The sequence below is a fragment of the Nelumbo nucifera genome, chromosome 5 (genome assembly GCF_055504915.1).
Source record: "Nelumbo nucifera cultivar China Antique chromosome 5, China Antique-T2T, whole genome shotgun sequence".
NCBI classification, from domain to species: domain Eukaryota; kingdom Viridiplantae; phylum Streptophyta; class Magnoliopsida; order Proteales; family Nelumbonaceae; genus Nelumbo; species Nelumbo nucifera.
Genome location: NC_142653.1, coordinates 34,943,318 through 34,968,900, shown reverse-complemented (window position 1 = coordinate 34,968,900; position 25,583 = coordinate 34,943,318). Strand labels below are relative to the sequence as shown.

Genomic DNA, 25,583 nt, shown 5'->3' with positions numbered 1-25,583 from the left:
TGATAATTTTCTACCCAATAATAAGGCAGAGATGAAAACTTAATCTTGAAAAAAAATGCCCTTATGCTTTGGGTTTTGTGGAAATACAGAAATCAAAAAACTTTCTCTAATATTTCAACTCCTCCCTCTTTGGCCATTAAGAGGGCCCTTGAACATTTAAATGACTTCTGGAGTAGTACTCATTCTAAGCAAATTGATAAACCTACCAAATCATGGAGGCAAGTCATTTGGAAGAGCCCCAAGATGGGATCCATTAAAATTATTTTGACGCCTCCTATGTGGATGAAAGTTGTTCTATTTGCAAGCATTGCCAGAGACTAGCTCTTAACTTCAACCTTGCTGAGGCTTGGGCTACACCACCATCAACGTTGCTGAGGCTTAGACTGCTTGGGAAGCACATAATTTTGCACTTAACTTCAAAGATACCCCCATCATCATCGAAGGCAACTTGAAACTAGTAATTTCTTGTCTTTAGCAGTCCACTTCCTCCCATGGCGTTTAAGGAGCATAATTTCTAGATATAAGGAGCTCGTGGATGCTTTAACCTGTGGATTTCTTACCACCATGTCTTCCGGGAGGTAAATCAAGCGATAGATCTTTTAGCTCACTTAGCACTAGAGAACTCGGGGGATTCCCTCTCTCTTGACCCCTCTAATCTTCCCTCTAATTTGTCTCTCATTTGTTTTGCAGACTTATGGGGACGTGCTACCCCCGGCTTGTGTAGCACATTTCAGTTTCCATAAAAAAAAAGTGTTTCATACTATCAGTCAAAAGTATTAGACTTAGAACCGTTAGTGTTTTGGTCGATGTTCAGAGAATTTGATCGCACATCAAACCAGAAGAATTTCAATCCAGGTTTAGCGAGAGGTCTAACCATAGTGACATAATAAATAAAAAATATTATATAATATATACAATATATAATAATGTAATATGTATAATTATATAATATATAACAATATTAATTATATACATATATATATACACACAAAATACATAATTATATTCTATTATAGCATATGGTTTTATACAAGAATTAAGATTTGAGACAAAAAAAGGAAATTTTTTTGACAAAATAGTGAGGCATTTAACACCACCTTGGAATATATATAAAAAGTTACCTAAAACAAAAAAATATCACCTCCATTACACACCTGAGTATAAAGTTATGGCCTTTTGAAATTTACATATAGGTAAAAGAAAAAATTGACAACGGTTACATAAACTGGGTGAGGCCACTGGTTCCCAAGTTGGACCAGTTGCTGGACACTAGGCGTTTGTTTGGCATCGTTGCTGTTGCTCCAAAAAACGGTGCCACATCAGCGCCATGTAGGAAAAAATGGTGCTCTAGGAAACAACCATCTGTTTGTAACCGTTTTTCCATAGAAAATGGTGCTCCAAACCATGTCTTGGAAATTGGGAAGGCATGGCTTGGAGCAACGCCAAATTTGGCATTTCCTAGAGCTGTAGCTCGTTACTGCCAACAGGGCAGTGATGTGGCAGTGGATAATGGGTAGAAATGCAAAAAACGTTTCCTGGAACACTGGCACCAAACAGAAAAAGTTGTTGTCGCTCCAAGAAACGTCTTACCTGGCAACAACGATTCCAAAAAAAGGCACCATTTTCTGAGAAAACGGTGCTTCCAACCCATACATCAGCAGCACCATTTGGTGCTACATCTATAGCATCGATGTCAAACATATACTAGACAGTTATAGCTGTTTTTTGGCAATAACAGTTTTAGGGGTATGACTGAACCTGGGGGCCTAGGTCACAAACTGGATTTCCTACCCATTACTCTACTCACACCTACCCACCTTGAATTGTAGCCACACATTGCCACTTACATTGTGAGATGTGCGGCTGCAGTGTACTGTGGGCAGGGTCTTGTAGGTAGAGAATGTAGGAAATCTAGGTTCCCCAGGTCATGCTTTTACCTGTTCGACTGACTAATCTGGTCCAATTTTCCTAACATTGGTTTGAAATGTTTTTTTTTTTGGTAAAAGGAAGCAACCAACACTTCATTAAGTTAAACTGAACTATATAGATGGAGATAGCAGTGGGTTGTAAGTTATTTTAACCTGGCATGCAAATGCCAGGTAGGCTAGTGTATGAGCAGCCTTGTTGTAGTTTCTGTTTATACGTACAAACTCTATTTATTCAAAAGTAGATAAAAGTCTTGACAGTTGTGCACAGTGTAACTGGTTTATCCACTTCTTTAGTTGACTTTTATCCTGCAAAAAGTCTATCAGCTGCGATGAGTCACTGTATATCATGATCCTAGATATTTTGAGTTGGCTGGCTGCTCTGAGCCCTTGGATTAAGGCTCGGAGATCCGCATCATAACTGTCGATGGCCCAACATGGTTCTCCTTCAGCAAGAACTGTAACTCTGCCGGTGCATTTGATGATGAAAGCTCATCCTGCAAGACCTGATAGCAAGTCATACGACCCATCAATGTGAAGTGTGGCAAGAGTGTTCCTTTTTGCATCCCTTGGGGTGGTTTTCTTGTGATTGAAAATCAGGTAATTCTGGATCTCCATATAAGACATAGGATAGTACAGCCCTTCCCTATGAGATGTATAGCCTCTTGTGTCGGAAGGTTCTTTTTTAGATTGTTCTTTTAAGTAGAGCTGCAAATGGATTGGTTTGAAGCAAATATAAGGTAGATTTAAATTTGAATCTTATACATCTGATTTATTTTAGATTTGAATTGAATTGGGATTGCAAATGGATACTGAATGGCATTAATAAATTAAATAAACATGACCAAAATATTATATTATAAATAAAATTGAAATTGATAACATATATCGTGAATAAAATATATTGAAAATAGATTTTATAAAACTTGGATAGCCCAATGAACTTCACCCTCCCACCTCCCCCCCCCCCCCCCCCGAATTTCTAATATTTTCGGATTTGAAAGTGAAAATTAATTTTAGCTAATTAGCTACAAGGGTTCTCGGTCATATATTCGTTGATGGTGATTTTGGTAACCATATTATGACAGTAATCCCCATCAAATTCAGATTTGGTTGGACAAGATCTCTGGCTTAGTAGCCAGTTCTTAGATCTTTCAGTACAACTTCAACGGCAGTGAAGGAAGACTGTCTCCAACAATAATTACCAGTGTTGGAAGTAGGGGAGAAAATGAGTCGAACCAAAGTTAAGCCCAAGACTCGTTTGTTAATCGAACAGAGTTCAAGCTTAATGAAACTTGACTCGTAAGGCTCATGAAACTAATCAAGTTTGTATACATGCATATTAATAAATAATTTTTATAATTCTTAAATATTTATATGTAAAATAAAAATAATTTTTTTATATGTATAACTTTTATTTTTAAGAATCTTAGCTTATATTTAAGCTTCAGTCAAGCCGAATTTGAGCTCAAATCGAGTTTGAGCTCAAACCTCATGGATATTTGATGAGCCACGCTCGAATGACATTCGACTTGGCTGGGCTTCATCGCACCCCTAGTTGGAATCTGGAATGGGCCTGAACTTGTGGTGGCTCAGTTAAATTCTCACATTTAAGTCAATTTCTTAAATTTTGTTTTTTGTTTTTTTTTTTTTTTTTTGGGTAAGCCCAAAGCAAATTTCATTCATCATCACAACTTATATGAAGCAAGTCCCACGCAGATTTCTTACTTGTCCACATCCTTCTCAATATCATAGCCCATGAAGCCTCATTTCACTATGTTTGGCATCGATGCTGCATGCTGCTGATGTGTGGGTTGGAAGCACCAACAGTGCCTTCTTTCTATTTGGAAACGTTTGCTAGGTAGGACATTTACTGGAGCAACAACACTTTCTATTTGGTATCAGTGCTCCATATCTGTTTTCAGCACTAGTACCATTATAGGAAGTCCACGTCATTGCCACATCATGTCATCATTGGCAGTAATAAGCTGCAATCTGAGGAAATGTCAAATTTAGCGTTGCTCCAAACCACATCTTCTCGATTTCCAAGGCGTGGCTTGGAGCACTGTTTTTATGAAAAAACGGTTCTAAATATATTGACGTTTCCTAGAGCACTGTTTTTTCCGATATGGCGCTGATGTGTCACCGTTTTCTGGAGCAACGACATCGATGCCAAACAGACGCTTAAAGTAGCTTCACCTACAGCAATTGGAGTCAAATCCGGGCTGGTAACTAACTAATTAGAGGAAAAATAAAGCATGCATGCAGTTCCTTCCATGTTTGCATACTTGTATTAGAGGAGAAAATAGCAGCATGCATGTCCCAACTGCCAAAACCTCTAACAAAGATGATGCACAAGTACAACAAAAACATATTTCCCAGGATACGCCTATAGTGTATCCCAGCAACAATTTCATAATATATCAGAAACCAAGGACCCATCTTCATCTTTAAAAGAAAATTCATAAATCAATAAAAACATGTTTCTTGTATCTTAGACATCACCTGAATAAGAATATTTTATTTAAGTATCTCATCCAGTTTCATGTCAATTCATCTATCGTTCTTCAGAAATCCAGACCCATAGTAGGTTGTCTGTTTCTTTCAAAGTGTAATGAATTTCAAGCAGCTCACCAAGGTAGAAATAGAATGGTCGCAAGTCATTCCCGTGTTTGCATCCAATCCTTCAGTTGTATAATTTACATCTTATACATTGCCTAAGCCACATGACCTAGAAATCATATTCAATCTTTTCTCTGAATCCAATATGTTTTGCTTGGGTTATTCTGGTGTAGAAGACCATTCTCAATAATAGATACTGAGATAGACAGCTTCCTATTCAAACAGGCTACTAAGAACCAGTTGCTTCTTAACTAGCTAGTCTTTCCTGAAATGACCTTTTTCAGTTGGGGTCAGGCTAGCCATGCCCAACCGTCCAAGTTCTACTCCCAGTTATTTATCTTTTATACATCTAAATGAGATAGGTTTAAACCACCAAAGAGAATATATAGTGCATAGAAAAATGAGATTACAAATTTTCAGGTCATAACCTCCTATTGGACACTCCAAATGCATGACTGAAATCCTAGTTCAGCCAAGAAATAAGCCTCTAAAATTTACAGTGACGAGATAGAAAGTTAAGGAACAGCCAAAGATATAACCAGTTAACCTACCATTCATTTGTTCTCTCTGCAAAGATTTATGATCAAATTCACCACACCATCTCTGGTACCACGATCATTATGTCTAAAAACAAAAGAGGAGAGACATTGGCTAACGTCCTAACCTAATACTGAAAGGTTATATAAACTCGGTTCATAGATGACACATAACCATTGTTGCACTACCATGTAAAAGGATGATGAGAAGGAAGGGAAAGGTAGGGAAACCTGTACAAACCTTGTATAGGTTTCCCTACCATTCCTTTCCTTTCCCTACCTTCTTTTTCAAACCAAACACAGCCTTAGAGACTATGAGAAAATGGCATAACATTGATCCTTCTTCCAACCCTTCCCTTTCCATAACCCATTCTTTTTTACTCGTGTGCCTCTAAAGTTGCTTTGCTATATCTCCCACTTCCCAAAAAAAATCTTGTCACTTTTGTCATTACAGTTTTCCCATCAGCTCCAGTCAACCAGAGTGTACCACCAGCATTGGGGTGCTGCATGGATTGTAGGTGACTAGAACTATCTAGGCATTGTCTTCGCTATCATAAGAAGCCTATCTGACTTCTTTTCTGGGATCAATAACAATCAGAAATGTACTTACTGACATGATGAGAAAGACCTTCCTCAAAGGAAAGTCTATATGAGGTACATAATGTGGTTGTAAAGCAAACCACAAGTTTTGGAAAAGAAGTTTTAGCCTTGGCTTGTTTTCTTGCTTGGTGCTGATGCAAAACATCTTTAAGGTGTAAAATTCTCCAAAATTCTCCTAGGTACATTTCCATTCCTTGATTCTTATTTCTTGGATGACTACCCTAACTCGTATCATTTTATTTATTTGCACAATTTAATTTCTTTCTAACATTCGGACACCCTAATTATTTCCTACAAATGATTCTTGATTTTCTACAGAGACTATGCTTGACTAGTAGGTCAGTCATCATACATTGTGACTGATCCACTTAGAATGCTGTCTCTAACTAATTGTTGAATCTAATAAATCTATCTCCAGCAACTGTTTCCTTTGAATAATCTTCTTTTCAATATTTACAATGGCTTAATTTCACATTACTCTCAAATGTCAGCATGCATCTTCCTAAAAAAAATATAATGTCCTTCCCCTCCTATTTCTGCCTGAACAGAAATGCATAAATAAATTATCAGTAGATAAGATTTTTTCTTAGCAAATAAATGCATCCAAACAGAAAATGAAGAGAAAATCGAAGAAAATTTGCATTACATAGTGTAATGACAAAATCTTGGGCTGTCAAGAATGTAAATGGGTTTGAGTCTGAAAGGAGCCACTTTGTGCAAAATAAGCAAAAAAGTAAAGTTAGGACCATATCCAGTCCACCCCTCCCATGACCCTAGATAGCTGGACCAACATTGGTAATGGCCTTTAAGCTGATTGAATACCACCCTTCTGCACCAACAGAATAACACAATAGTTCACAGAATAAACTATAAGAATGAAGATATGCAAAAGGGGGGAAATCCCATCTACCTAAAGGGAAGTCATGATGACCCAATCCTGTCTCAACACAATGAATCCTAAAATCATAATGAATCATATTATTTCATATTATGCATAGGTAAATAAGCATGCACTGAACAGAACAGAATGGCAAAACAGGATTCATATAGCTGACCCCATATAGTTGGGACAAGACTTAGATGATGATGATATGCATAGATAAATAAGCATTGTAGGGTGGCATACACAATACACCTACACAAAGAGACACATACACTAATAGGAGATTCTTTCTAATCATGAACTTTGATTTGTATTTTTTTTTTTAAATAGAGCGAGAAATTTCTTAGCATCAAGATGGATAAAGAGAAGGCAGTACAATCAGCTCAACATTGCCAGTCAACATAAAAAAATAATCAACTGCAACAAAGCTGGTATTACATCAATTCTGATAAGCTGCACAGCAAAACTGAGCTACTTCGAGGGAGCTCTTCCTCCTAAGAAAGAAAGGAATTCTGGTAATGTTTTTCTGCCCTTCCTCAGACTTTCACAGAGATATTTATACTACTGCTCCTCATGCATAACAACCTGATTTACCTAAACATTGGGGGGGGGGGGGGAATTAGTTATGCTGACGTGTCCTCCTGGAGTAGACAAATTTGATAGGGGGTGCCACACGAGATATCTTTGGTAGACTGCCCGGCTGAACCCTCAGAACCTGAGATGGCTGAATCGGGGTTCTATCAGTCCCACCCCCCTTAGGAACAACCTTGTCCTCAAGGTTGAAATCTGGGAACTGAAGCTGAAGTTGGGACACATCTTCCCAAGTGGCGTCCTCTAGAGGGAGGCTCTTCCAATTAACCAGAGCTTGCTTGATCAGTCTAGCACCTGACTTCACCCACCTGAAGTCACTGATGGAATGGTGTTCTATCATGGAGGTTCCATCTTCAGAGAACTGGGGTAGACTGGAGATGACCTTAGCTGTTGAAGATAAGCAAGGCTTCAACAAGTTGACATGAAAGACAGGGTGCAATCCTGGAGTCGGGAGGTAATCCAGTCAATATGCCACCTGTCCTATCCGCTCAAGCACCTTGAAGGGCCCAAAACACTGGGGTGCCAGCTTTTGCCAAGCGCACTGAGCTAGGGATGTCTGTCTATATGGCTGGAGTTTAAGGTAAACCAAGTCCCCTACTTGGAACTCCAACTCCCTAAGTTTCTGATCATAATATAACTTCATTCTCTGCTGAGCTTTCTGCAGATGGAGTTTAAGATCTTTCAACACCTCGTCTCTTGAAGTTAATTGTTCTTCCACTTCAGCAACAGTTATGGGTCCTTTCTCATAAGGCAATACAGCTGGTGGGTCATGCCCATACATGATCCTGAAGGGGGTGGTTCCTGTTGACACTTGGTATGAGGTGTTGTACCAGAATTTGGCCTAGGGCAGCCACAGGGCCCATTGTTTAGGTCTGTCACCAGTCAAGCAACATAGGTAAGTCTCTAAACAGCGATTGAGAACCTCAGATTGTCCATCTGTTTGAGAATGGTAGCTGGTTGTGTGCAACATCTTAACTCTTTGGGTTGGAAGTAAGCCTCCCGAAAGTGGCTCATAAATAGAGGATCTCTGTCAGTTAGTATAATGTTAGGGGTACCATGTAACTTTGCTATTTCTTGGACATAAGCTCTGGCCACTGTGACTGCTATATATGGGTGTGGTAGAGCTATGAAATGGGCATATTTGCTGAACCGGTCAACCACCACCAGTATTACTGACTTCCCATGAGACTTGGGTAGCCTGGTGATGAAGTCAATGGTTATGTCATCCCATACCTTTTCTGGTATTGGTAAGGGCTGAAGCAAACCTGCTGGAACTTGGGTACTATTATACTTTTGCTGTTGACATGTGGAACATTTAGCAACATATTCCTTGATCATGGTTCTCATCCCTTTCCAGTAATAATGTCTGGATACCCGCTTGTATGTGCACAGAACCCCAGAATGACCTCCCACAGCTGAATCATGAAACATACAGACAGTTCCCCATAATAAACTGATGGATTTGCCACCACTAGTCTCCCCTTGTAAAACAAGGTGGAATCAACCATTGAATACCCAGAGACTGATGCTGGATCTCGCTGCCACTTGGACCTGATTTGTGTGAGGGCTGAATCATGTTGAGCCTCTGCTTTCACCTGTTCCAAAAGCTGGTAATGAGGTTGAGAAACCCCCAGCAAATGCAGTTCTTCAGCTCTGGAGAGAGTGTCTGTTATGTGCCTTAGGAGAACTCACCCCTAAAAGCTAGCTGTTAGAGGGAGGGAACCCAAGCACATATATACCCCAGAACAGCATTCCATACTACCGATGTGGGATGCCTCACATTAGCATCCCATACTACCAACGTGAGACAAATGGATCGTAACAGTATCTGCAACAGTGAACCGGGCTTGTACTCAATGTGGAAGTCATACCCCAATAACTTGTAGGCCCAACGTTGCTATTCTGGGCTAAGAACTCTCCGGTCTAATAAGTGACGGATGCTCCTGTGGCCAGTTTGAATAGTGAACCTCCTTCCCGATAAATAGGCCCGCCATTTTTGAATGGCTAGTGTGATGGCCATGAGTTCCTTCTCATAAGTGGACTTGGACTAAGCCTGAGGTGACAGAGCCTTGCTGAAGTAGGCTATGGGCTGGCCTGGTTGCATCAGCACAGCCCCAATACCGCGGCTTGAAGCATCTGTTTCTACAACAAATTCCTTTGAAAAATCAGGTAAAGCCAAAGTGGGAGGGGCTGTCACTGCCTGTTTGAGGACCAGGAATGCCTGTTCAGCCTTATCATCCCACTCGAAAGAGTTTTTCTTCAGCAGCTGAGTTAGGGGGGCAGCCACAACTCCATACCCCTTAATAAACCGGCAGTGGTAGCCAGTTAATCCCAAGAAACCATGTAAGGCCTTCTAGGAAGTGGGACGAGCCCATTCCAGCATGCAACTAACTTTTTCTGGGTCTGTATACACCTTCCCTCCCACAATGATATGACCTAGGTAATGTACCTTGGTCTACCCAAAGGAGCATTTAGTTGGCTTAGCATAAAGCCGGTGTAAACCAATAATATCATCAAAAAGACCAAAATGAAATGGCGCAAATAAGGTTTAAAGACATCATTCATAAGCCTCTGAAAAGTTGAGGGAGCATTGGTTAAGCCGAATGGCACAACCAAAAGCTCATACTGACCATCTGTAGTTCTGAATGCTGTTTTGTGAATGTCATAAGGGTATACTCGTATCTGGTGATATCCTGATCTTAAGTCCAGCTTAGAAAAGAATACTGCCTGTCCCAGTTCATCAAATAACTCTTCGATAATAGGAATGGGAAACTTGTCCTTCACAGTGATATGATTTAAAGCCCTGTAATCAACACATAGTCACCAGACCCATCCTCCTTGACTAAAAGGACTGGTGACAAAAATGAACTGTTACTGGGCTGCATGAATTTCTTTTCCAGCAACTCCTTCACCATCTTCTCTATTTCTAGCTTTTGATAATAGGGGTAATGGAATAGTCTTACGTTTGTGGGGGCAGCTCCCGTGTGAAGTATGACTTTGTGATCATGAGCCCGCTCCAGTAGGAGGGACTTGGGTTCCTAAAAAACATCCGAAAACTCTTGGAGTAGTTGTTGTAGCTGGACTTGTGTAGCAACTAAATCTTCCCCATTATCCTGATCGGTCAACACAGGTTCTGGGCCCATTTGGCCCAAGTGTATGAAAGTGGGAACACCATAGTTCTGGCAACATTTCAGTATAGTCTTAGGGGAATCTATAGAGGTTGGCCTTTGGTTCCAACCCTTGGAGCTAATAGGGCACTCCTTCAATGGTGAACTCCGTGATGAGTTGGTTCCAATCACAAAACATGGGCCCCACTTTTCTTCACAGTTGTAACATAAGCCTTTATCCCGTCGGGCCTGCATCTCAACCCACGGTAGTTTTTGATGAGGGGTGATTTGGCCCGACCTAGTAAGCAGCAGACACATGGACATAACCTGGTGATAAGACGCATGACTCAGCATTCTCGGCCACCTCGGCAGGTTGGGCCACCTCGGGTATCTCGGATAGCACTGAAACCCGAGTATCTTGGGATAACCCAGCCTGTCGAAGTGACACGTAGCAGCCTTCTAGAAGCTTGCCAGCCGTCTCCAAACCCCTCGGGATCATGCTGCACAACCGTAGGCTTTACCCTCATCCCGCCCGAATCAGAGGGACACAATGGGCCTTATCAGCTAGCACGTTATCCACCTTCCGGAGCGGAACGGACTCCTATAGGTCGGGCTGAAGATCTCGGGGGTGTTTCGTGAAACCCACGGCAGCCCAGCTATATAAAGGCATTAGCCCTTGAGACCTAGTTATGCGCGATTTAGTGCATTCTAGCTTTCAAGTTCTCAAGCTTTCAGTTCGCTACTTACATCCAGTACAAACTTAAGCATCGGAGCGACCTCGTCGGGCTAACCACCCTGGGTTCGACCGGCCTACTATAAAACCGATGTTCGAGCTGCCTTCCAGATAGGAGCATCCAGATCGCGCACTATCAATTGGTGCCATTTGTGGGAATCGCGACAAAAAAGCTAAGTTCCTACCTTCTTTACTTATATTCAACAACCTCAAGCAACACCGGAAAGAGTGCCGAGATGACCGTCTCTGGGGGGCAAGAGCAAGCCTCCACCAATCAAGAGTTCCCCACGGTTTGTATCGACCAATTTACCATCCCCTTACTATCTAGGGGATTCCAACAGTACAGACCCAACAACAACAATTTCACACCCAGCCGTTGCACGTTCCGCTCCCCATGTTAGTACCACCTTTCCATTTCCTGAGCCCTCCGTGGTTCCTCCTGGGGTCGGGACTCAACAGTTTGACGAGCTGGTGCAGAGTGTCAGGGTGATGCAACTACAGATGCAGCAGATTCACCAGTTTCAACAATACCAGCAGTATTATCTCTACCAACAATATCAGCAGTAGTTTCCACCACTGCAGCCGAACCAGAACCAGAACCCTCAGCAAAACAGAAGTCAGAACCAACCGCAGTAGAATGTGTGCCGATCTCCTCCTCGGGGTGCGGGGACATCCCAGGTTCCAACTCCTCGAGTCCGAACCCCACCTCGGGACAGAGTTGAAAGTCAGCACACACCCTCACCTTCTTAGGGGGCAAACCAGAAGGATCGGCCCAAGAGCAGTCATCACACCAAGACCGATCAGCAGCAACACTCGTGGTGTGAAAACCGTGATCCATAGGTCAGTAACTGCCAGCTCAAGGCTAGAGGTGCGGACTCACACCAAGACCCCCTGTCACTCGCAGCAACTAGCACCAAGTTCGTGATCGTGAAGATGCGGGTAACAAGAGCCAGTTCCCACCTCGCGACAGCATCCGGGAACGGGACCGCACTAGAGCCGAGGTGCTAGATAATACCGAGGTGAACAACACCAATGTTGAAGCCACGAAGAAGCGACGTCGCAAAACATGCCAAACATCAGCCAGGAACAGTCCGTCGAAAAGCAACCAATCGTTGGCACCGAGCAGGGTGAGGAAGTGAGCTCTGCAGCTGCGCAGCAGGCTCCTGTATTGTTGAGCTAGCCCTCCCCTGGCACCAGAAATACTCTCGACCCCAAGGCCACAAGGATTTAAGACACCCACACTAGAGACCTGTGATGGGAAGTTTGATCCCAATGATCATGTCGATGGTTTCCAGTCTCAGATGTTGCTTGCCGAAGCAGATGAAGCAAGCATGTGTGTAGCCTTTTCTACAACATTTAGAGGGTTGGCCAGGTTATGGTACATGAGTTTAGCACCGGGCTCAATCAAGAGTTGGGAGCAGTTTGCAAACATGTTTACTGCTCATTTTATCACAAGTAAGAAGTGCCCGAAATCTACAGCAAGCCTTCTGAACGTGGTCCAGAGGGAGAATGAATCAATCACGTGTTACATCAAGCGATTCAATGAAGAATGCTTGCAAATACTCGACCTAGACCCAGCGACATGTCTCATCGCAGCACAAAAAGGAGTTTGGCAGGTCAAATTCTCTTGGCACCTCGGAGTGAACCCCCCAAAGATGATGGAGAAGTTCCTTGACGATGCTGACAAGTTCATGAGGACGAAAGAGGCCCTCGGGTCCAAGGTAGAGCTCCAGCAAGGAGAAAAGAGGAAGAGAGATGATGAAGGCACCAGCTGCAGTAAACATCGACGGCGGAAGAGCAAGTCACCAAAGAGAAGTATGTCTTCATACAAGGGGAGCAAGTCCCCACCTCGGGGTTCCGGGTCAAGTCGACGATCTAGAACCCCTCCAATCCAAAGGACCACCTACACCCCCCTCAATGCAAAGCGAGGTGAGATCCTGATGGCGATCAAAGACACCGGCTATGTTAAGTGGCCACCTAGGATGTGAGGAGACCTATTAACTAGAAACCCAAACGTCTATTGCCACTTCACCGCGACATCAGGCACAACACAAAAGGTTGTCGAAACCTCTGGAACGAGATCGAAGAGTTGATTCACCGCGGGTACTTGAAAAAGTTCATCAAGCATGAGAACAGGGAGACGACAGACCAACAGGCCAACCAGAGGAGGGAAGCTCTAGAATCAAGCAGGAGGAATGATCAACAGCAACCACCCCGGCAACAGCCACCAGAGGATAGGCCAATCCACGGGGTGATCAACATGATCACCGATTGGTCTATCGTTACGGGGTGTAGCACAGCAGTAGGGAAGACCTCAGTTTGGGAGTTAGAGCATGAAACTGAGAACCCACCGAAGCGACCTCGGGTAGAGGAGCCCATCTTCACTGAGGGCGATGTGCGTGGGATCCAATATCCGCACGATGACGCCCTCGTTGTCAAGCTTGTAATTAATGACTTCGAGGTGAAGTGGGTACTGGTAGACTCCGGGAGTTCGACAGACGTCTTGTTCTTGGAGGCATTTGACAAGTTGCAGTTGGAGCAGAAAGACCTGAAGCTAGCAAACACGCCCTTAGTCGGGTTCAGCGGTGAGGTGGTTAGGCCCCTTGGCCGAACCACAGTGCCAGTTGCAGCGGGAGCATGGCCCAACTTAGTGCATTTCGAGCACACATTCCTGGTAGTCGCGACTCCGTCCCCCTACAACGCTATCTTAGGTTGGCCCATCCTGCATGCCCTACGTGCGGTGGTGTCAACCTACTACTTGTCCATTAAGTTTCCGACGAGCTGTGGAGTGGGGGTAGTACGAGGCGACCAACTTGAATCACATAAGTGCTACGTGGCCGCGTTGAAGGGCAAGGCAAAGTTGGCAGAGGACGTCGAACTAGAGCCACCACCCGAACAAGCAGAGGAGCAAGCTACCCCAATGGAGAAGACAGTCCAGGTACCGGTCTCTGACGCCAAGCAGACAAAGACCCTCCAGATTGGCACTCTGCTAAGCGAACCACTTCGGTTGCAACTAGTAAGTTTCCTACTCAGTAATTTAGATGTTTTTGCTTGGTCCGCGACAAAAATGCCCGGCATACTAGCATAATAACTCACAAGCTTAATGTGGACCCTTTAGTCATGCCAGTTAGATAAAGAAAACGAAACCTCGCCCCGGAGCGGTGGAGGGTAGTTGATGAGGAGGTCGGGAAACTCCTCGCAGCAGACTTCGTTAAGGAAGTCCAATACCCAAGCTAGGTGGCCAACCTTGTACTGGTGAAGAAGGCCAACAGAAAGTGGCGCATGTGCGTCGACTACATCGACCTCAACAGAGCCTGCCCGAAATACTGCTTCCCCCATCCTAGAATAGACCGCCTGGTAGACGCGACTTCGGGGCACGAGTTGTTGAGCTTCATGGACACTTACTCCGGCTACAACCAGATTAGGATGGACTTAGCCGACTAGGATAAAACAACTTTTGTAACCGAACTAGGGCTGTACTACTATAAAGTAATGCCCTTTGGACTGAAAAACACTAGAGCGACCTTCCAACGCCTTGTAAACAAAGTTTTTGATCCATTGATTGGCAATAAAGTTGAATGTTATGTTGATGACATGGTCGTGAAGACCCAGTTTTCAAATTCTTTAATTGATGATCTAAACTGTTTTTTTCAAATTCTAAGGAAATTTAACATGAAGCTCAACCCGAACAAATGTGTCTTCAGGGTCACGTCGGGTAAATTCCTTGGCTATATAGTGAACCGATGTGGCATTGAGGCCAAACCGGATAAAATAAAGGCCATACTAGATATGAGACCGCCCCAAAAAATAAAGGAAGTCCAAAGGCTAACTGGCCGGGTAGCCGCCCTAAACCGGTTTATATCTAAATCGGCGGGCCGATGTCTACCCTTTTTCAAAGCAATTAAAAAGAACAAGGACTTTGAGTGGAGCAAAGAGTGCCAGCTTGCGTTTAACGAGCTGAAAAAATATCTAAGTACACCACTGGTTCTGACCCGACCTGAAGGAGACGAGCTGCAGCTGCACCTCTCTACGAGTGACGAGGTGGTCAGCTCAGTACTAATCAGAGAAGTAGACTGGGTCCAACAACCCGTCTATTATGTGAGCAAGGTTTTGCAGGCATCAGAGACCAGATGTCCCGACATCAAGAAGCTGGCCTACGCACTAGTAATCGCAACTCAGAAACTACGCCCTTACTTCCAAGCACACACGATCGTCGTCATCACCAACAAACCCTTGAGGCATGTCCTATTGGAGCCCAAGGTGTCAGGCAGATTGACGAAGTGGGCCATCGAGCTGAACGAGTATGACATCCGGTTTGAGCCACGCCCAGTGATCAAAGCTCAAGTCTTGGCAGACTTAGTGGTGGAATGCACGTTCAGCACGTCGGCCCCTGAGGTGGCTGAGCCGGTTAGTGCGTCATAGGCGTCAACTAGTGCGGCGCCGGTCCCAGTTAGAGAAAGCCCAACCTAAGACGAGGTGCCCTAGATCCTCCACTTAGACAGTGCTGGACTCATACTGTATGGGCCGAGTGAGGTGAAGCTGGAGTGCATTCTCCGGTTTGGATTCGAGGCATCAAACAATGAGGCGGAGTATGAGGCATTGATAGCCGGAATGAACTTAGTGAATGAGATCGGCGCGAAGCACATTGTAGTATGCAGCGACTCCCAGCTGGTTGTGAACCAGGTGAATGGCGAATACGAGGCTCGAAATCCTACGATGATGGCTTACCTAGCAAAAGTAAGGGAACTCCTGCCGACCTTCTCCTAGTTTATCTGACAAGTACCGAGGTCAAAGAACGTTGAGGCCGATGCATTATCACGGTTGGCAAGCACAAGTGACAACACCATGAGGACGGTATACATAGAAGACCCGCCTCGGCCTAGCATTCTTGAGGAGGCAGAAGAGGTCGCTCCCATGTTGCAAGCAGAACCGAGCTGGGTTGACCCGCTTGTTGATTATCTACTCCACGGGACCCTACCAGCAGACCGCAACGAAGCTCGGAGGGTAGAGCATCAGTCAGCTTGGTACGTTATTATTGACAGGCAACTGTACAGGAGATCCTTTACGCTCCCTTATGTTGCTTGCGACCTTTAGAAGCAGACCGGGTACTCCTCGAGATCCATGAAGGCCTTTGTGGAGGACACCTGGGGGGCAAGGCGCTCGCCCAAAAGGCGCTAAGGCAAGGGTATTATTGGCCCACCATGAAAGCGGATGCACTCGAGCTCGTCAAGAAATGCGATAACTGCTAGAGGAACGCCAACATCCTCCATTAACCTGCCACCGACCTGAAGTATCTGACCAGCCCGTGGTCTTTTGTTCAATGGGGAATAGATATTCTCGGTCCATTCCCACTAGCAACCGGGCAAAGAAGATTTTTAGTCGTGGCAGTGGACTATTTCACGAAGTGGGTGGAAGTCGAGTCACTAGTAATAATCACAGCCCGAAACGTGCATAACTTCTTTTGGAAGAACACAGTCTACCACTTCAAACTACCCAAGGTGTTGATATCGGGCAACGGAAAGCAGTTTGAAGATATCAAGTTCCAAAACCGATGTGCTGAGATGGGGATCCAACAGAATTTCACTTTGGTAGCACACCCTCAGGTGAACAGACAGGCCGAGGTGACGAACAGGGCCATCCTCCGCTGATTGAAAGCTTGCTTGGCGCGAGCTAAAGGGTTGTGGGTGGATGAGCTACCCAGTGTCCTTTGGGCCTACAGGACACCATTCAATTTGACATATGGAACGGAGGCCGTAATCCCAACTGAAATTTAGGTGTCGACCTTACAACTTGAGGCGTACGATGGAGAAACCAATGACGACGGGTTGCGGACAAATCTTGACCTAATTGAGGAAGTACGCGACCTAGCTTATATCTGAACCGCGGCCTGCCAACAACGGGTAGCTCGGTACTACAATGCCCGGGTCAAGAGACGCCAGTTCTGAGTTGGCGACCTAGTACTCCGGAAGGTGATAGTACCTAAGCCCGACGTTGGTAAGCTCAGACCGAACTGGGAAGGTTTGTATAGGGTGAGACGATTTTTCGGCGAAGGCACATACGAACTCGAGACGATGGAAGGAAAGCAGCTACCCCGTGCTTGGAACGTCAACAACTTGAAGAGGTACTACTTATGAGCTCATAAGTCAGACATCCGCAAAAAATTTACCAAGTCCAGAAGACCACCGAGCTGGTCAGGGTGTACATAGGAGAGTAGATTATGAGTCGCTCCCAGAGCCTAAGGGCTAAGGTGCCGAGCTGATAAAAGACCTCAGCACTACATAAGACCCAGTCGCCTCCTCGGCATGGGCAAAATAAAAAAGCAATTCACTTTCAGCCTCATCGGTGTGTAGACAGGTCAGGTACATACCCTACAGTGTCCACACACCTCGGCTTACATTGACTTCGGATTATTCCTAACTATGCCTAGCTCACCAGCTCGGCACCTTGGGGTAATCTACACTTAGAAAAAAATTAAATTTGCGCAATTGTTCACAGAGTGGAGAACAAAATGTACTTCATTACTTCATTGCAAAAAAGGGAGGCTAAGTACATTCAAAAAAAAAAAAAAGAAAAAAGGGGGGAAAGGGGAAAGAAAAGAAAAATCTACTTATCCGAGCTCGGAGGCTCGAGACATTATGTACGGGGGGTCCAAGAAAAGAGGCAGAATTAGTCTTCATGGGGCTCCTTGCCCCCACTTGCAACATGTTCGAAAGTCCTGGATGGTTCGATCTCCATGGCGTCCTTGGCAGCAGCAACCACATCGGTCTCTATGACCTCGTCGATTGTAGCCCTCTCCATTCCTCCCTCCTCCTCGTCGCTTGCTTCCTCCGAGTCCGGTCTTTCTCAGCCTCCGTAGCCATGGCGTCGGTAACTCCAATAGTGGTAATGGCGTGGAGGTCGAGGTTAGGGAACTTACGCCTAGTCAACCACCGGCAAAGCTTGAAGCCCTTCCTATAAGCGCACCTGTGCCAATCTCCATCCTTAGCTCGCGGAATGTTGTCAAACCCTGGTACTCAGCAACAACGGCCTTCCTAGCATTCTCAATCTCCTCGTCAAAGGCAGCCTCACACTCCTTCAAGGTCTTCTTCAGCTCGTCAGCTTCCTTCATCATATGTTCAATCAAGTCCTGGGCCCGTGCATCGTTCTCAAGCTTATGGGTGAGACTGCGAGCCTTCGACAGTTTGACCTGGGCGGCAACGGTTCTTTGCTCAGCTTCTTCAACCTTTGCCATGGCAAATCGGGCCTCCTTATGGTGCAGCTCGGATTGTTGGGCGAGGGAGTGTACCATGGAATTCACCTACAAAAATGAGAATTAGTTCAACTGTTGAAGACCAAAACAGCTGGAAGAATTCAAGTCAAAGACATACCACCATACAGCTGCTAGCAGCCTTGGCCAACAGTTGTTCGACAGGCAGCCCGACATACTTTTGGGCCTTGGCGGGGAAGACCGCGTCCCTACTCTTCAGAAGGCTGGATCGAACATTCAAGACGTTCAGGACCACCTCGGGGCCCTCGCTGGAGGAGCCAACCCCGAGGGTAGCGCCCTGGCGTGCTGGAGATCGGGCCCCTTCGGGTGGGGGAGGTAGACTCCTTTTGTGATCTTCCTCGACCAGGTTGACGACTGGGGGCTCCTGGGCACCGGTGGTTGCGGGCTTAGTGGTCAGAGTGCTAGCGACCTAACGGGGAGCGTTGCTTTGCGACGTCGTCCTCTTCTTCCTCTTCTTCATATCCCCAAATAGCTCAGCGAAAGGGATATCAGACATGGTTCCTGTAGAAATCAACCACCAGATCAGTCAAAGTAATCAAAAGAGAAAACAAGGGAAACACGTGTGCCGAGGTGACGACCTACCCAGAGGACTTAGCCCGACCTCAATGAGCATCTTCTCGGCCAAGTACTCCTTTGCCAATAGCTCGAGGTCAACTAAGAAGTACACCTCCTCTCGTTGTATCTCATTGAGCTTGTCCTCGGGGTCCTTAATGCAGGTCCTCCAGTGTGTTGGAAAAGACCATCCCCCACTCAACAGAAATGGTGAAGTACCTCCTTTTCCGAGCCAGGACCTTATTCGGGTACTCGTAGAGGATTTTATATCCAAGCCGGTAGGAGATGTAATAGCTACACTTGTCCTCCTGAACGAGGCTGACGGAATTTATTTTGACATCAAAAAGCGGACTGAAGGTATCTAAGCTCAAGGGTATGCCGAAGTCGTGGAAAACTGGGATGGTCCCTACAAAGGTCCGAGCTGAGTTCTGGTGCAACTGGTCCATGGTGATGTTGAAATACTTAATGACCTCGATGATGAAGGGATGAAGAGGGAAGCGCAGCCCGGCAATGAGCTACTCCTCGAAGACTGTGATCTCGTCCAGGTCGTGTTGTCAGGGATATCCCTCCAAGGGGATAGAGTAGCTGAGGTTGTCGGGGAGTTTGTACTTGAGGACCAGGGCTTGGAGTCTCTTGAGTGACAGAGTTGAAGGACCGAACTTATCTGGACCTCGGGATTTCTTAGCACACTTGGGAGTCGAAGTCTTTTTGGGTGGCTTGGAAGTCTTTTTGGGCAGCTTGGAAGTCTTTTTGGGCGGCCTGGAGGACGACGCCTTCCCACCAAATGACTTACACTCCTGGACTAAAAGGTTATGTTCAGTTGGACTGGAATCTGTAGGGCTCGCCGAGGTGGTCACCTCTGTGGCACCGATCTCATGCTCTTGAGACAAGGTCACTTCGGCCGAACCGGGCTCATTCGCGAGCCGAGGAGGTTTCCCCAATTCGGTCGGACTCGCTATCGCCAAGGGAAAAACAAATACCATTCATATTGGAAAGGAAACGGACTGGAGCGAAGAAGGCTTACCCGAAGAGAAGAGAAAGCGACCTCAGACACAAGAGTAGACACCATTGACCTGGATACCAAAGCGCGAGCTCCAAATCACTACAATTCCAAAGCAAGGTGACAAAATGGGATCCCAAGGTCCCTATTTAAAGCCGCACTAACCGATCTTGGACGGTCCAGATCGAAGCAATCCAACGGTTCCTATAGAAACCGGTCGCACGACCCTTGAGGCGAAAATAGTTGAGCGCGCGTTTTGACATCCGCGGGGTTTTGGAATCCGTGTGACGTCCGCACGTTCCTGGTACGCGATCTGAGTTCTCGATTGAATCGGGCGGGTTGCCAAGGTCTGACCATCGAACCGGACACCAACTTGGAGGAAGACGAGCCAAATCGACTTAACTCCGCCATGACCTCCCCGCACCAAGTCAGGACCCTTGGCATGGGGAGTGGGGAGCAACTGATGAGGGGTGATTTGGCCCGACCTAGTAAGTTGCGGACACGTGGACATAACCTGGTGATTAGACGCATGACTTAACATTCTCAGCCACCTTGGCAGGTCGGGCCACCTCGGGTATCTCGGTCACCTCGGGTAGAACCGAAACCCGGGTATCTCGGGATAACCCAGCCTGTCGAAGTGACACGTAGCAGCCTTCTAGAAGCTTGCCAATTGTCTTTGAACCCCTCGGGATCACGCCATGCAACCGTAGGCTTTATCCTCATCCCGCCCAAATCAGAGGGACGCGATGGGCCTTATCAACTAGCAGGTTATCCACCTTCCGGAGCGGAACGGACTCCTACGGATCGGGCCAAAGATCTCGGGAGTGTTTCGTGAGACCCACGACAGCCCAGCTATATAAGGGTATTAGCCCCTGAGACCCAGGTACGCGCGATTTAGTGCACTCTAGCTCTCAAGTTCTCAAGCTTTCAACTCGCTACTTACATCCAGTACTAACTTAAGCATCAGAGCGACCTCGCTGGGCTAACCACCCCGGGTTCTCTGATCCATCTGTCTTGCAGTTTGACCGGCCTACTATACAACCAACATCCGAGCTGCCTTCTAGATAGGAGCATCCAAATCGTGCACCATTAGTTTTCTTATTGGGTAGGGGTTCTGGCTTGTTAATTTGGTTGACTTGGGTTCAACCCAAACTAGGGAAGTCTTAATAACTAAACCGGGTTCCTGTCTCAAGGGCGGTCCACAAGGGTCTTAAGGATCGGGCTGAAAGTCCTAAAAGACTTCTTACTTCTCTTGATCTTCTCTTCAAAGAGTTTGGCCAGACCCACCACTACTATAACAGTCGGAGGTCACATGGCCTTCACTTCATGCTTTTAGTCCTTGAGGCCCCCTACAAAACTTCCAACTAAGGCCTTCTCAATCTAGTTCTGAACTCTAGAAGATAGCTTCTCAAAATGGTTTTGATATTCTCTAACTGTTCCAGACTGTCGGATCTTGGCCAAAGATTCATCAAAGTCTTCGTACCCAGGTCCAAATCAGACATTAAGGGCTTCAGTGAAGTCAAGCCAAGTGAGTTGCGGGTGAGACCTCTGGTACCAATGATACCAGAGATTTGCTTCATCGTCTAGGTGGATAACCGCGGTTTGCAGCCTCTAGGAGGCAGGAATTCATGGAATGCGAAGTATTGCTCAGCTCTATTAATCTAAGGTACAGGATCATCACCTGAGAAAATGGGGAAGTTGATCTTGATCGCTCTTCCTGAAGGAATTCCATGCGGACAATGACTGTCTCCACTAGACCCTTCTTGCTCGCCTTCCCTGTTAGCCCTAGAAGTGGTCCTCTCAAACTGTGAAATGAAGGTGGTTATGATTTCCTTCATCTCCTTCACATATCCATCGATCTGGTGAAGATGCTCTTCCAAGAGATCGACTCGATCATCAACAACGTTGGACCTGGTAGTGACCATCCCAGATCGTGCTCTGATACCAGTTGATAAGCTACACAACAAAACTGAGCTACTTTGAGGGAGCTCTTCCTCCTAAGAAAGAAGATAAGAAGAAGGAAAGGAATTCTGGTAATGTTTTTCTACCCTTCATCGGGCTTTCACAGAGATATTTATACTACTACTATTCATGCATAACAACCTGATTTACCAGCACATGGGGAGGGGAGGGGGGGAATTAGTTGTGCTGATATGTCCTCTTGGAGTAGACAAATTTGATAGGGGGTGCCACATGAGATCTTTGGTAGACTGCCCAGCTGAACCCTCAAAACTTGAGATGGCTGAATCAGGGTTCTATCAAATTCCCAGACCTGGAATTAAATTAATAGGAGGTTTTGTTTACCATGAGCCACTAATCAACCTTTGACTATTGCTACTCCAGTACATAATTCAAAATGATCTAATTTTATACAATCCCACACTTGGAGGATGCAAGTGGATTACATTTAAACTCCTTGTCCTGCCTCAAATAGTTACTTATAATCAACTCGCTTGCATGCATAAATTCTTCAGCTTTCTCAAAACAAGGTTTGGAGGCATAGTCTAATCATTTGGAGATCTACCAATTTCTTGCCTTTATTTGCTACAAAAAAGGACAAATAATATATCTATGAGAAATATCATTTGTGATATCATTGGTCATGAGTTTATTGTGAACCCTCCTTCCCCAAACAAATGATATTTCTCATAGATATATTATGTCCTTTTTTGTAGCAAATAAAGGCAAGAAATTGATAGATCTCTAAATGATTAGACTATGCCTCCAAACCTTGTTTTGAGAAATCTGAAGAATTTATGCATGCAAGCGAGTTGATTATAAGTAACTCTTTGAGGTAGGACAATAAAGAGTTAGATGTAGTCCACTTGCACCCAAACAAATGACAGAAACAACAAAAAAATTAAATAAAGAGTGTGAGGTTTTCCTTTACAACCATAATTAGTTTTCTTTATCACTGATCCAAGGATTGTCATTTCTGGGGAAGAGAGTAGTCGGAAAAGAAACCATTCTAGCATCCTTATGGGCAGTAACTAGGTCTCAATGTTTGTTTTTCTGGTGGAAACATGGTTGATATGACTCAAAGTATAAGATACCTGCACTTCTCGATGTATTGGAACCTAGGCGCAATATAAAGTGAAACAGGAAAGGCGAAACCGATTTCATATTAATCTTCCCAGTGTGCTGTGTTCTGCTGGGTATGCATGTCTAACAATAGCAATTCTTTAGAAAATGAAAAATCAATACACTTATTGAAGAGATTGTCCATCAACGAAGAAGAAAACAAACTATAATATGTCAAAAAAAAAAGATACATTTACAACTAGAATCCTCATCTTAAAAATACAATTACAATAGACTTCTAGGATCGAAAACACATTTTAAACAGAAATTAAATTCTGCAAAAACTGTGAATTGGAAAGAACAGGAAAAGTCCTAGGTGCATATGAGGGTAGATAATAATTGTCACCTTTAATAGTTGATTTCATGCTTTCACATCAAATAATAACCATTGAATCAAGAGAGAACACTGGCCATCTCATAAGATTCCTTCCGGTTGAGATACTGATTCAACAGAATAAGCCTAGCAGTCTCAAATGCAAAGTAACCTAATGCTGCAAAACACGCACTGTGAAGAACTCGGGGCCCCATTCCACGGGTCAGCCCTACCCATCCCTCTTCCTTCAAAATCTGTTTTATGGTCGACGAAATTCCACCATACACAGCAACAACAACCTTATCTCTGGCCTCTCCCTGAACCTGAGTCATCAACCTGGTCTTCACCACATCAAGAGGTGTCGTGAGAGAAGCCGAAATGGCTCCTGCCAATGCACCACAACAGACACTCTGAAACGGCTCTAAATGAGCTTGCCCCGTTCGACTCAACACGGCGGCTTTCAAATATTCAAATGAGGAATAACTCAATACTCCAGCAGGCAAGTTTCTAAGCAAAGTCGCAGAATAACCAGCGTATAGACCCAAAATCCCATCTTTCTCCAGAATCCTCAACAGAACCTCCCAAGACCTCCCCGCCGCCCCCGCTTGCATTCTTTGAGTAATAAGCTCCTTGGGCACCATTATAGCAGAGGAGACAATATTGCCCATTGCACCAGCAGTTGGAGGAATAAGCAAGGTAGGGAATTGGGACAATTTAGATAGGACCGATTTACCGAATTCGCAAGTCCCAAAGTACACAGCAGAGGAGAAAGTCGAGCCAACAATAACGGCCGATACGCCACTGTAGAAACCCAGAATTCCCTTCGTTTGGAAAGTTTTGGCGATGGCATCGAAAGTTCCCTTGTAAATCTGGGCTGCCCCTTTTGTCTGGAGCTTAGTTTTGATGGTATCAAGAGGGTGGAGGCATACGTAGGTGAGAGCACCCGCAATTCCTCCCGCCGATGCTCCAATGACAGCCCTTTCGAGGACTGATAGGTTTTTCATCAGCGCCTGGATCTTTGTATTTCCTTTCGTTGCGGGATTTAGCCATTTCTGAGATCTGGGTTTTGTGTTTTCGTGGGGAACAAACGAAGATGTCAGGTTAGTCTCTATGGACATAGAAGTTGAAGAGAAAGTGAGGAAGTTGCCACTGCTCTTGCTGTTATTGGAAGCTTTCTCCAAGGACTGATTAGGTTTGATGCCTTGGAGATTTGAGGAGGATATGAGTGCGTTGAAGTGATTGAAGAGGCTGTCGAAATCGGCGAGGCTGCGATGGTAATCGGGGTTTGGAGATGGAAGACCAAGGGAAGCAGAGAGTCTGGCCTCCATGGTCTCTCTCTTTCTCTCTCCCTCTCTGTCTCTGTCTCTGTGTGTGTTTCTGGTCCTCAACTCCTCTTGAGGTTTCAGGCGATAGAAGTAGATCTCTCAAATAGTGACTCCGGAGAAAGATTTCGCTTGGCTGTCCCGATTCCAGACGTCCACGTCCACCGTTTACCTATGGTAACTGGTAAGCGCGTGGTCGGTTACGCGGGGGCATTTGGTCAATACGCATGGGAAACACGCAGGAGTTACAGAGTAATCTACGTAAGAGCCTCTCTATTTTCTGTTGATGTCAATGGGTCGGTTCTCGCCCGGATTAGTATGTATTATAGACCCATTTATTAGACAATATACGCGTAATTTGACAATAAACCTGTTCATCTGTCAATTTATCAGCGACACGTGTAATGCATACCCAGACCTAGTATAATAGGGTCGGGTCAGCTGGTTCTATTGGGTTTATTTTGACCAATTGACGGACCTACATTTTCAGTACGTTCTTTGTTTATTGACCGAATTAACCCATTAGAGTTGCATAGTTTTCCTCCCAAGAGAATGAGTCGGATTTGAAGCTAATCCAGCCAAATACAGATCCACTCCATATAAGAAAATGGATTCAATGGTGATATGGTGGGATCATTGTCGCGCCTAATTGTGATCTGATCTTTGTTGTTGGATTTGGGGCCACCCACAATACGATAATGGAAGAGGTCGGGTCTCGGGTCAAAATGTCACCAATAATCATTTGTATTGTACGCTATTAATCATTAAAAAAAATGGAAAAGTACTGACAGGCCTAATATAGATTTCTGAATTTTACTGCAGAGCTATAAATATTTAAAATGTCAAAACCCCTAATTCTATACATCAATATCCACAGTGAATTGGCATCTACCTCAAAAATAAATTAGGCTTAAAAATTCTAATCCTGGACTAAACCATCATTCTCTCTAAAAAAAGGCCAACTTTGTCATTCGCGACTGGCGAGTCATTGAGTTTTTTTGGCTGATAAAAGTTTGATTCACAGTTTGGTATAAATCAGATATGAGCAAAA

At 44.9% G+C, this 25,583-nt stretch overlaps 1 protein-coding gene across 5 annotated transcripts; it reads right to left on the bottom strand.

Annotated features, from left to right (window-relative positions):
• Positions 1 to 45: 45 nt before the first annotated feature.
• MFL1 (Mitochondrial substrate carrier family protein) lies at positions 46 to 24,670 on the bottom strand. 5 transcript variants are annotated; one of them, XR_016076180.1, is made up of 3 exons: positions 23,244 to 24,670; positions 18,365 to 18,765; positions 17,538 to 18,294 (listed from the first exon to the last, which is right to left on the bottom strand). XR_016076180.1 is itself a non-coding variant. In XM_088887513.1 (2 exons), exon 1 carries the CDS (start codon positions 24,536 to 24,538, stop codon positions 23,291 to 23,293), a length of 1,248 nt encoding a protein of 415 aa, XP_088743639.1. In that variant the 5' UTR covers positions 24,539 to 24,670; the 3' UTR covers positions 46 to 2,431; positions 23,244 to 23,290. The 5 variants fall into 5 exon arrangements, 4 of the variants coding, with proteins under 4 accessions (XP_088743639.1, XP_088743641.1, XP_088743640.1 ...); XM_088887513.1 differs by lacking the exons at positions 17,538 to 18,294; positions 18,365 to 18,765 and adding an exon at positions 46 to 2,431; XM_088887515.1 differs by lacking the exons at positions 17,538 to 18,294; positions 18,365 to 18,765 and adding an exon at positions 46 to 2,422.
• Between the last annotated feature and the right edge of the window lie 913 nt (positions 24,671 to 25,583).

Bases quoted from the DNA above. Each gene is read 5' to 3' on its own strand.
- MFL1 (XM_088887513.1), bottom strand. From the start codon at position 24,538: ATGGAGGCCAGACTCTCTGCTTCCCTTGGTCTTCCATCTCCAAACCCC.